The sequence below is a fragment of the Rhodamnia argentea genome, chromosome 9, assembly GCF_020921035.1.
Source record: "Rhodamnia argentea isolate NSW1041297 chromosome 9, ASM2092103v1, whole genome shotgun sequence".
Classification (NCBI taxonomy): Eukaryota; Viridiplantae; Streptophyta; class Magnoliopsida; order Myrtales; family Myrtaceae; genus Rhodamnia; species Rhodamnia argentea.
Window position 1 is genome coordinate 5,596,640 of NC_063158.1, and position 12,265 is coordinate 5,608,904.

The 12,265-nt window shown below is 42.8% G+C and overlaps 2 protein-coding genes across 2 annotated transcripts; both read right to left on the bottom strand.

Annotated features, from left to right (window-relative positions):
* Positions 1-230: 230 nt before the first annotated feature.
* Positions 231-2,837, bottom strand: LOC115733687 ((+)-neomenthol dehydrogenase-like). Its single transcript, XM_048285471.1, has 5 exons — positions 2,798-2,837; positions 2,353-2,675; positions 2,186-2,254; positions 1,492-1,668; positions 231-768 (listed from the first exon to the last, which is right to left on the bottom strand). The coding sequence occupies exons 1-5, from the start codon at positions 2,835-2,837 to the stop codon at positions 391-393; spliced, it is 987 nt and encodes a 328-aa protein (XP_048141428.1). The 3' UTR covers positions 231-390.
* A 545-nt stretch (positions 2,838-3,382) lies between these two features.
* LOC115733412 (transcription initiation factor IIA large subunit-like) lies at positions 3,383-11,787 on the bottom strand. Its single transcript, XM_048285472.1, has 5 exons — positions 11,548-11,787; positions 11,042-11,105; positions 10,821-10,942; positions 10,598-10,681; positions 3,383-3,532 (listed from the first exon to the last, which is right to left on the bottom strand). The coding sequence occupies exons 1-5, from the start codon at positions 11,638-11,640 to the stop codon at positions 3,383-3,385; spliced, it is 513 nt and encodes a 170-aa protein (XP_048141429.1). The 5' UTR covers positions 11,641-11,787.
* Positions 11,788-12,265: the final 478 nt, after the last annotated feature.

Sequence of the window (12,265 nt, forward strand, 5' to 3'; positions counted from 1 at the left end):
AGGCACACATTTGCATTCATGTTTCAACTATTAAACGTGCTATGTAATCTGACTGAAGAGTCCTAAAATCAACCATTCAATCTTGTTCACGTAAAACGTGCAAGGTCATCGACCGGTTATCTATTGCAAGTCACCGGTGCTTGTTTTTCTCTCAACCACAAGTTTGAGAGGTACAGGAAGATATCACAAATGAGGAATGCAACGACGTAATTCCCATCACTGAGAGGATGTGAGATTGAACCCAAGTAAAACATCTAAAGCAGTCGGATATGAAATATCAATCTGTTGAGGGCCGTGATCTACAACTAGACCATCATCTAGTTTGCCACATGGTAGAGATAGCTGAGATAGAATTTCCATTCACAAGGAAGACTATACTACTGTCTTCAATCAAAATTCTGACTCTTCCTTCCTAACAAAGAAGCAGCCAGAAGGACCACCTTTTGGAAGAAGTGCCAGCTTCACTGGGCTTTCGGCACCTTCCTCAACCGGCAGGATGCCGGTGTTGAAGTTGATGTCCGTCTTGACAAATCCGGGGCACACGCAATTGACAGCGATACTCGGGTACTTCTTTGTGAGAATCCTAGTGTAAGCATTCATGGCCGCTTTCGAGATGCTGTAAGCGGGCATGAAGGCAGGCCACCCTTTGGCTTTGGACGAACCGTTCTTGGAGTCTGCGAGGAAAGCCTTCATGATCCCCTCCACTTTCTCTTCCGTGATGTTCTCGGGATCACTCAGAATTCCCCTGGCCCATTCATTAGACATTCTCTGAAGAAAAAAAATCACCAAAATTAACACATCCTCAGCATACAAGCAGCTTCAATCCAGGGATTAGACAGAGCTACAAATGCAAAATGGAGTTGAAGGCTTGAATGCAAATGCATATTATACAAATCCAGAAGATAAGTAAACAAAAACATGAACGAGTGAAGCCTTCATGGGTTACGGTCCTTTAATTATCCAGCAATATATTTCTGGTGCGACCCCATCCTAGAAGTAAGCTAATTCCACAAAATGGACTCTTTATCAAGGTGAAGGCCACCTTAGGGCGAACACTCTCGCTCGATAGTTGTCCTAAGAAAGGTTTATCTTTCGCGATTGATGCAGAAGCCTCTTGCCAAGAATCAGACCTAATGCAATCGACCAGAATGTAGATACCATTTACAAAACTCAAATGGATGAATTCTAAGAAACCATAAACTAGAGAGCATCAGCATGGAAATATATACATCTAGGAGGAATTTCTTGCATTACAATAGCAAGCTGATGAAAAATGGGGCACAACTCGGTCATAAGGTTCAGTGGTTCACCTCTTACTAATGATCACTAATCACCTATTTTGAGTCATTTCCTATGGTCATCGGGGCCCCTTTCCCATTCTGTATTATATATCCGCTTAGTGGGTTTCATCAACTACTGAAATCTGTCCCACATTCCTGATTAATCTAAGTTCAAATTTTCGACAACCTAGTCTATGAACTCTGTGCTCACCTCAAGCTTCCCCATGCTGGATGAAACATTCACTATCCTCGGCGAATCAGATAGTTGGAGGAGGTCGATATGAGCCTCCACCATTCGTTTGGCCCCGTAATAGTTTGTTTCAATACACGCCTCAGCTACTTCATAAGGTTGGGTCATGATTTCGCTCCAATTGACTTGGGCACCTTCCTGCATCAAGAAGGAAGTTGCTCATAATCAAGTAATATTGGAAGACTAACCACTTAAAGATTCATTTATCTCGACTTTCAAAAAGTAGGCGGGTTTCCCTCTCTTAGTATGCAATCCATTTATTCAAATGGTGATTGTTTTACTCCACTATGTTGCAAAAGTAGATGCTTCATGCTATATACTTCCTGGCAGTTCGCACAGAAAAAAAGAACCGACACCAACACGACATTATATGATTTGTAGACTAACCAGGTTCTTGAGAAACCAAGCATAATTTGCCAGCTCCATGGCAGGAAAAAAACTGACTGAAAAATAAAATAAAATAAAATTCGATGGCTTGTTGTAAAACCAGTTCTGATCTTTGCTTGATCCGCCTAATGCATGAGGAGAGAGTTCAAAACTAAGAAACTTCCAGTTCCAAAGTTCATGTAAAGCAATTCTTTCCACCGGGGGAGCTTGCACCCTTCACATACTCAACTGTTATAAATGCTAGAAAATCAAGGATTCGAGAACTTGCCTTACCAAAACCGGAGGCCCTTAAAGCATCACCATCTATAATGGCTCCAGTAACCCCGGCATTGTTCACCTGGACAAAACTTTCCATTGTTTATTGCAAGTTTTCAGTATTGGGTTGACAAACGGCGGGGTCAAATAATGATTGGAAATGCATATATATATATATACCAATATATCCAGCTTTCCGAATTGGGTCTTGACGAAATTTGCAAGGGCTAAAATGCTAGAGGGATCGGAGACGTCAAGCTGATGAAAAACTAGGTAGTCAGACAGACCCGAGTCTTTCAGCTTGTGAATTGCTTCAAGCCCTCTTTTCTCATCTCTAGATGTTAACACCACCACAATCCCATTTGAAGCCAGCTGCCTGCATATCTCAAATCCAATTCCCTTGTTTGCACCAGTAACGACAGCATACCTAAGTAAATCCGAAATGGGAGGGATAAGAAGAGGTTTTTGCAGAACAGTATGAACAAACAAATAGAATGCATGACCTTACCCAAAAAAAAAAAAAAAACAAATAGAATGCATGCATAAAACTCATTAGAGACTACCTCTTTGTTGATCCTTCCATTGGGTCCTGACCGCGAACAGTTGAGAAAAACGAAAAGCTAACTGGCTCTCAATTTTCTGTTCCAGCAGAGAGGCAACGCCATAGTTATCTTTCGCAAGAGATATTTTTCGTTGCAACTTTTCTCGACCACAAAGTATTGGAATTATTATTATCACAAGCGATGTAGACACTGACGGAGTACCTGTGTACACTTAAACACAGGTACTAAGAAAGCAAACGAGGGTGATATGAAAGCGACATAGACACCAAAATCCACAAGTTATTGGGGCATAAAAAATCTATGTAATTCTCGTACATATACATATGCAATTTCACAGTAAAATGACTCGCTTTTTCTCCTTTTCGCCTAGCTCTCGGAATGGTATCTCAGAATTGAGCCGAAATATTCGGTTTGTGCATTGAGTTAACTGTTAATACCACCTGCTTTTACGATGGAAATAATAGGACTATGAAGACATATTATCATCCCATGGATCACCAGGAGCTCACACTCTTCAAACGAAATGGGCAAGAATTAACCTTACTTGCTACCAAGTGTCATGCATTTTATTCTCTTTCTCTCGTGCCATTTTTTTCCCTTTTGCATGAAGAAACGAATCCATGGTTGGAACGGAACTCTTTTGCAGGTTATGCAGTCGTGGTGACGGGATCGAACAAGGGGGCAAGCATTAGCTTCGACTGGAGCGACCGCTGTCTTGACAGCAAGAGATGAGAAGAGAGGCCTTCAGGCAGCCCGGGAACTCCGAAACAGCAGCGCCCGACATCGTCTTTCATCAGCTGAAAAAGAGTTCGCGAACAGTTGAAAAACGAAAAGCTAACTAGCTCTCAATTTTCTGTTCCATCAGAGAGGCAACGCCATAGTTATCTTTTGCAAGAGATTTCTTTTGGTGCAACTTTTCTCGACCACAAGAATTGGAAAAATATCACAAGCGATGTAGACACTGACGGAGAGGCCACTCCAGTCCAGGGACTTAGAAAGCAAGCGAAGGAGATGAAAGTGACATAGACACCACCATCCACAAGCTATTCTCGCATAAAATCTATATAATTCACTACAAAAAAAGAAGGTTTTAGCCACGAAATTTGCGACGTAAATTTTGGCAAAATTCGTCCCTAATCTATTTTGCGACGAAAATTGCGACAGAAAAATATTCGTGGCTAATATGGCATCGCAAAATTTAGCGACGAAAATTCAACCATTCGTCGCCAATTTGCGACGGTACTTCTGACGAACAAATATCCGTCGCAAATGAGCGACGACATTGTTCGTTGCAAATTACCGACTCACTTTGCGATGGAGTACGTTGGTGGCAAATTAGCGATGAAAAATATAGTCGTCGCTAATTTAGCGACGAAGTTTTTCCGTAACAAATTAGAGACGAACAGTTCAGCGACGAACTTTGCGATGGAAAGATTCCGTGGCAAATGAGTGACGAAAATATGTGTCTCAAGGTGGCGACGAACTTTGCGACGAATTTTTTGCCGTAGCAAATAATATCTTTGCGACGAATTTTTTACGTAGCAACGTACCGACGAACTTGTTCGTCGCAAAGTTTGGCTACGACGTTGGTGAGGAATTGTTTTCAACGGTAATTACATTTCGCTCCCAATTTCGTCGCTAATGCCACATTATCGTTCAAATATTTAGCGACGAGTATTGAAAAACTCGTCGCTACAGTGCGACGAAAATTGGTGGCCGTCGCTATATTCGTGCGGCGAACGTTGGGCATTTGCGAGGAAAAGTTTTGTAGGTAAAATGATTTGCGACGAAAATACCAACAAAGTGGCTGAAATTAGTGACGACATAATTTTTTTTTGCGATGAATTTTTGTTTATTCTTTAGAGATGAATTTTGCGACGAAAAACCGGACGACGAATTTAGCGACGAATAGGCACGGGACGATTTTATAATTTGTGATGATCGTATGGTAAAATAATTTTTTCATTCTTCGATTTTAAATCTAACTAAAAGCAAAATTAATTTATAGAATTTATATTTACCATTGAGTGAGCAAGTAATAAGACGTAAATACTCAAGGACAGATGTTATAGTCACCAAAAGAAGAAATTGTAACATCTTAATCCAAAGTAAATACCGATACAGTATATCTTTACATCTATATCATCAATAGATCGGGAAAATGATACGAGAATAGATTTTCCTAATAGAAATCCCGAAAAAAAGAACAGAGAGTATGGAGTGTTGTAATATAACGTGCGGAAGCTAACCCGGATCTTGCAAATAAGTCAATGCGAAAAGCCACGAGAAATAACGAGGAACGATAAATGACACCGGGAATTACGTGGTTCGGTCCGAATATCGGTACCTACATCCACGGGAGAGCCAGCAAGAACAATCCACTATAATCGGAGAATCGGAATTACAATCGCTCAATACGCTCGTGTTTCCCGCACCTAGATTATACCCAAACCCAAAGTGTTTACAAATAAACAACTTACTTGGATATAACAAACTCACGCACAAATCTACTACACTCAGAAGCTCCTCGCGCTTGTGCGGCTTCTTCGTCCGGAGAAGAAAAGTAATCCTCTTCTCTTAGTGCCTTCTGTGCAACTTCTTCTTTGTGCGATGAGAAGCCCTTTTGTGCAGCACACTTTCACTATAGGTCCTCCCCCTTTTCTTTCTCTTTATATGGCTTCTGTAGGTTCAAGAAAAGGGAGGAAAGCAAAACCCTACCTTTTTCTTCTTTTATGAACGACAATGAGGAGGAGGAGTAAAGGAAAGAATAATGTGTGGGTCACTCTCTCCTTTTTCAAATCTTGATCTTCCATTACTCAAGAAGCCATGTGCTCTTCTTTCTTTCCTATCAGACCAAAATCTTGAGTAATGATCAAACGTGGTCCCCATATTTTGTCTTGTGGTGCCAATAACAATTTTAAACTCGAGACATATTTAACAATTCTCCACCTTGGCTCGATGTTTGAAGCCAAGTTAATAATGCTCATCATCCATGCTGCTCTCCCAACGCCTCCACGGGCGCTCACTCTCTACAGACGCCAATAGTGCTCAAGCAAAGCTTGAGCTTTGCCAAAGGAACAGGCTTAGTCATCATGTCCGCGGGGTTCTCTGTTGTAGCAATCTTTTTCACAACAACCTTACCCTTCGCTAAGACATCTCGGATGAAGTGGTACCGATATTGATATGCTTCGTTCGCTCGTGATAAACCGGATTATATGCCGGATAAATCGCACCTTGGTTATCACAAGTGTATATCAACACTTTTCTCGTTCTAACCCAAAGTCCATGAGCAAACCTTGCAACCATATCGCCTCTTTCGCTACAAAGGTCGGTGCCATGTACTCGCCTCGGTTGACGACAAGGCCACGTGATCCCGTAAGGACGCCTTCCAACTAAGCGCACCACCGCAAGCGTAAACACGTACCCGGCTAAAGACCCCGCACTCATCCAAGTCACCTGCATGATCGGAATCCACAAAACCAGGTGGTCTCACTACCATTCTTGTCCCTCCGGTATACTATACCAACGTCGATGTCCCATTCAAATATTCGAGGATCCATTTCATGCCTTCCCAATGAGTTTTACCCTGGACGCTTCATATAACGACTAACCACACTAACAGCTTGTGAAATATCGGGCCTAGTGCATACCATAGCATACATAATACTACCCACGGCACTAGAATAAGGAACACGAGACATATGTTCCTCTTCCTCCTCGGTCTGCGGCGATAACTTAAGCGAAAGTTTAAAGTGCTTCGCTAATGGTGTACTCACGGACTTCGCCGATCGCATATTAAAACGTGCAACAATTTTCTCAATATATTTCTTTTGAGACAGACGTGATAATCCTGCAGGTCCGTCACGCAAAATCTCCATACCCAATATTTTATTCGCAGCACCTAAATCTTTCATCTCAAACTCGGTACTCAATCGCCTCTTCAGCTCATCAATATCGGACATATTTTTCGGGCTGCTATCAACATATCATCAACATATAATAGCAGATATATCAAAGACCCGTCCTCCAATCTCCCGAAATAAACACACGGCTATCCATCGACTCTTTGAATAGTCCCGACTAGCCATGAAAGCGTCAAACCGCTTATACCACTTGTCTAGGAGATTGTTTCAGCCCATATAAAGATTTCTTTAATAAGCAAACATGATCTTCCTTACCCGGAATAGCAAATCCCTCCGTTGCCTCATGTAAATCTGCTCCTCCAACTCACCGTGAAGAAACGCCGTTTTCACATCAAGTCGCTCCAACTCGAGATCCCGTGCAAGCAACAAAGGCAAGTAAAACACGAATAGAAGTATGCCTTACCACGGGAGAAAACACCTCACTGTAGTCAATGCCTTCCCGCTGGGTATACCCCTTCGCAACAAGTCTCGCCTTATATCTCGTTGCCTCGACACTAGAAATGCCCTCTTTCCGTTTGTAGACCCATTTACTTCCGACAATCTTCTGGCTCTTTGGTACTTTAACTAACTCCCATGTCTGATTTCGATGGAGTGATTCCATCTCTTCACTCATAGCCCCTAGCCACTGCGACGACTCGGAACTAGCCATCGCCTCGCAGTAAGACGAAGGTTCATCTGTCTCCACCTCGTCACCTACGGTCAAAGCATAAGCAAAGTCTGTATAAGCATAACGTACCGGTGGTTTAATTTGCCTTCTCTGTCTGTCTGCGGCTATACTACACTGCAGCTGTATTGGTTGTTCATTATCACCGATTTCGGGAATTGCGGCCTCATCTGCAGTCTCAACATCTGTTACCTCCGAGGTCTCCGGAGTCTCCACCTGAAGCTCCACCTCACTACTAACACCATGATCTGTCTGCTCTGCTGGTTGTGTCTCAGAACTCCTCTGTCGAAGCATTTCGGTCTCGTCGAAAATCACATCTCTGTGATTAGAAAACCGGGTGATCTCGGGATCGGTGCACCACGACCCGGTAGCCTTTCACCCCATGTGCATAACCCGGAAATATGCACTTCTTCGACCTCGGCTCAAGCTTACCATCACTCGCATGAGCATACGCGGGACATCCGAATATTCGTAATCCGGAGTAATCAACGGGTTTCCCCGACCATACTTCCTCTAGAGTCTTCCACTCGATAGCGGATGATGGAGATCGATTAATCGGGTAACATGCCATGTTCACCGCTTCGGCCCAAAATTCCTTGCCTATTCCAGCATGCGAAAGCATGCTCCGAGCCCGCTCAAGTAAAGTTTCCGTTCTTCCGTTCGCCACGCCATTCTGCTGTGGTGTCCCAGTGCTTGTGCGGTGTCTCACAATCCCTTCTCTCTCGCGAGAACTCGGTAAAATCTTTACCACGTAACTCCATGCCGTTATCGGTTCTCGGGCACTTGATCCGTTTATCCGATCGCTTCTCAATCAATGCCTTAAATTTCTTGAACCGATCAATCACATCAGATTTGTGCTTCGGAAAGTATACCCATACTTTCCTGGAATAATCGTCGATAAATGTCAGCATATAACGAGCACCTCCTTTCGAAGGAACAGGAGACGGGCCCCGGACATCCGAATGAATATATTCTACCGGTTGCTTGGTCGAATGAATACCCGTAGCAAACTTAATCCTCTCTTTGCTTCCCAAAGATACGGTGCTCACATAAGTCTAACTTACTTGTCTTCTGACCCTTTAACAACCCTCTATCACTCAGCATCGTCATACCTGCCTCACTCATGTGCCCTAGACGCATATGCCATAAACGAGTTAAATCAGAAGCCGACTCACCTGATGAAACCGCAGCAGCTCCTGTCACGGTCTCTCCCAGTAGATGATAGAGAGAACTCACTTTCTTCCCTTTCATCACCGTCATAGCACCTCGAGAGATCTTCAGCACTCCACCTTCAGCGGTGTACTTACACCCGATATCATCGAGTGTCCCCAAAGAAATAAGGTTCTTCTTGAGCTCCGGTACATGCCTCACGTCTGTCAATGTGCGCACTACGCCATCGTGCATCCGAATCCGAACTGTCCCTATCCCCACAACCTTGCGGGCTGCGTTATTCCCCAACGTAACTCTACCACCATCTGCAGTCCGGTAAGTAGTAAACCGAGTTCTTATGAGGCGTCATATGATAAGAACACCCCGAATCTAGCACCCATTCATCTCCCGATGAACCTGCGATCCACACACAAAAACAGCCTCTCGCATCACTAGTGCTCTCTTCAACAACATTCGCCACTTTGGTTGTGGCTTTCTGCTTATCACCTCTATTTCTCAACTTAGGACAATCTCTCCCGATGTGCCCCTCTTCGTGACACTCAAAGCACTTCACGCGTCCCTTGGACTTTCTATGGCGTGACTTAGATCTGCTTTTACCTCTGCTGCTCTTTGGACCCTCGTTGTTGCTCTCTACCCCAAATCACTAGTCCTCGCGCTACATCCTGCGTTAGATCGTCATCTCGCAACTTTCTCTGCCACTCTTTAGAAAATAAGGCGGACTTTACCTCTTCCGAGGTAATCGTAGTACGCCCCCGCAATGCTGAATCGGTAAAGTGCTCCCATGACTCTGGTAGGGAAGCTAACAACATCATGCCCCGCTCTTCATCATCAAGTGTCTTACCGACGTTCTTCAAATCCATCATGAGTTTATTAAATTCATCTAGATGGGTTCTGATAGACGTACCTTCAATATATCCGAACCGGAACATCCTCTTCAACATGTATAAGCGATTGTTCAAACCCTTCGTTATATAGAGTGCCTGAAGTTTTGCCCACAATGCTGCGGTATCCTTCTCCTCACCAACCTCTATTAACACTTCATCCGATAAATTCAACAGGATTAAACTTCTAGCTTTCCTCATTACCACATCCTTTTCAGCATCTGTCATCGTTTCGGGCAACTCGGCCTTGCCCTTCAATGCTTCTGCTAAACCTTGAGTTGTCAATATCGCCTCCATCTTGAGACTCCATAACCCAAAGTTGTTCCTCCCGTTAAACTTCTCAATTTCAGCTTTCACTCCGGACATAATTGCAATCACAAGATATCTAGATAATAATCGGACAAGCAAAAGCCCCAAATCACAATCTAGAATATCCGAACCTGGTGCTCCGATACCAATTGTTGTAATATAACGTGTGAAAGTTAACCCGGATCTTGCAAATAAGTCAATGCGAAAAGCCACGAGAAATAACGAGGAACGATAAATGACACCAGGAATTACGTGGTTCGGTCCGAATATCGGTACCTACATCCACGGGAGAGCCAAGAAGAACAATCCACTATAATCGGAGAATCGGAATTACAATCGCTCAATACGCTCGTGTTTCCCGCACCTAGATTATACCCAAACCCAAAGTGTTTACAAATAAACAACTTACTTGGATATAACAAACTCACGCACAAATCTACTACACTCAGAAGCTCCTCGTGCTTGTGCGGCTTCTTCGTCCAGAGAAGAAAAGTAATCCTCTTCTCTTAGTGCCTTCTGTGCAACTTCTTCTTTGTGCGATGAGAAGCCCTTTTGTGCAGCACACTTTCACTATAGGTCCTCCCCCTTTTCTTTCTCTTTATATGGCTTCTGTAGGTTCAAGAAAAGGGAGGAAAGCAAAACCCTACCTTTTTCTTCTTTTATGAACGACAATGAGGAGGAGGAGTAAAGGAAAGAATAATGTGTGGGTCACTCTCTCCTTTTTCAAATCTTGATCTTCCATTACTCAAGAAGCCATGTGCTCTTCTTTCTTTCCTATCAGACCAAAATCTTGAGTAATGATCAAACGTGGTCCCCATATTTTGTCTTGTGGTGCCAATAACAATTTTAAACTCAAGACATATTTAACATGGAGGAAGCATGAAAAAGTGCAATCGATTATCCCTAGAACCTGACCTTACTGAAAAGGATATCCTTATTGTTTATATGCATTATGCCATCCTCAAGTGTGCACTTCCACCTGCTCTTCGTCCGTGTCACCTATCCACACAAAAACACAAACTGAAAACATAGTTTCTACCTAAACAAAGTATGATAGGTCCAAGGCAGATCATCATTGTCATCCTGAAGCTACTGTCATCTTCTCAAATTGAGCTAGAACTAGGTGCTGAGTATTTACCTCCTCTCTCTCATCTACATCATCCTCATCATCATCATTTTCATTCAACGGTGGCTCATCTTCATCTTCATCGTCTCCAACATCATTATGAACTCCAATAGCAAGAGTAGGTGTCTGTAAGTCTGAAGAAAAACAAGAGGGAGATCTTCTGAGTCTTCTAATACACTAGTGACACCAAAGGACTGGGTCACATGTCATGAACTTGCAAAAGTCGCAAATACCATTTGGAGCTGGTGTACTAGCAATGTTGTAATCTTCATTCACGACTCCTTGATAATTGTAAATCTGCAATGCGAAGAAAGAAAACACATCAGAAGGGAACCAACCAATGAGATTGCTCCTTATCGCCCTTTTTTCTTGCGAAAGTTGCTCATCTCAAATTGAATCAGCCTTAAATGCAGGGCACGGTATGGATAACAACTTTTTTAAGTTGTTTATTTTTGTTTTTTGGTGGGGGCAGGGGAGGAGGGTGGTTATTTGGAATTTTAGCGCAGATCATGGTATACCCTTGCACCGTATGAAGACTTCCTAAAATCTGCAATTACATATAGTTTATCAAGATATGTGTTCATCACATGGATCCTGAAGGCAACTACGGAACTTTCTGCCCACAGCATGAAAAAAGGAAACGCATGAACAGGCAAAATTCAGAATTCTATTATTAGAAAAAGCAGAAGAGAGGATCAAGCATTCAATTCTGTGTTCTAATATCTTAAATGTTACTCACTTTGGGAGTAGAAAGCATCTCGTCATAAGGAACAGGAGTTTGCCCATCTACTTGAGGTATCTTTGACAGTGGCCTTCCCACATGTGCCAGCATTTACCTATTTCTGGTGTCTGTAATGGATAGAACAGTTGTCTTCTCTGTGATCTGGAAATTTACCGCACCTGAGTTAGCAAATATACAACTAAGCAAATTACAAAAGTTCAGAAAGAGATGCTGAAACTAAATCCACCAGGAAAAGGATCAAATATCCTGCAGCTGGTAAACAGTACATACGTTTGCCCAGGATAAAAAACTGAGCTTCAACACTTGAACTAGAAAACAATAACCAAACTTTAAACACCAGATGTACAAGTTTATACTCCCAAAACTCCCCCTGGTTCAAAATCATTTGGCTCATTCGGTTACAAAAAGTATTCATAGAGATTATGAAGTATCAAGGCCTGAGAAAATGGCATTATAGCAACATAAAAGACCAGAGAAAATGTGTGCATGTCGCGCTAGCGCCAGTGATTCTCTGAGCCGGTCTGGATTTCCAATGCCTTGGGAAACTGAGCACACGTCAATAGTCACTTTCCTTGCTCAACATCTAGATAGTGCAGCTTTTTTTTTTTGCTAGAGCTTTAAACCACTAAAACAAAGAAACTACTTACAACAGCAACCAGCTAAACTGATTCCATCAATTGCACATACAAAATCTGCTTTACTGACAAGACCGTCT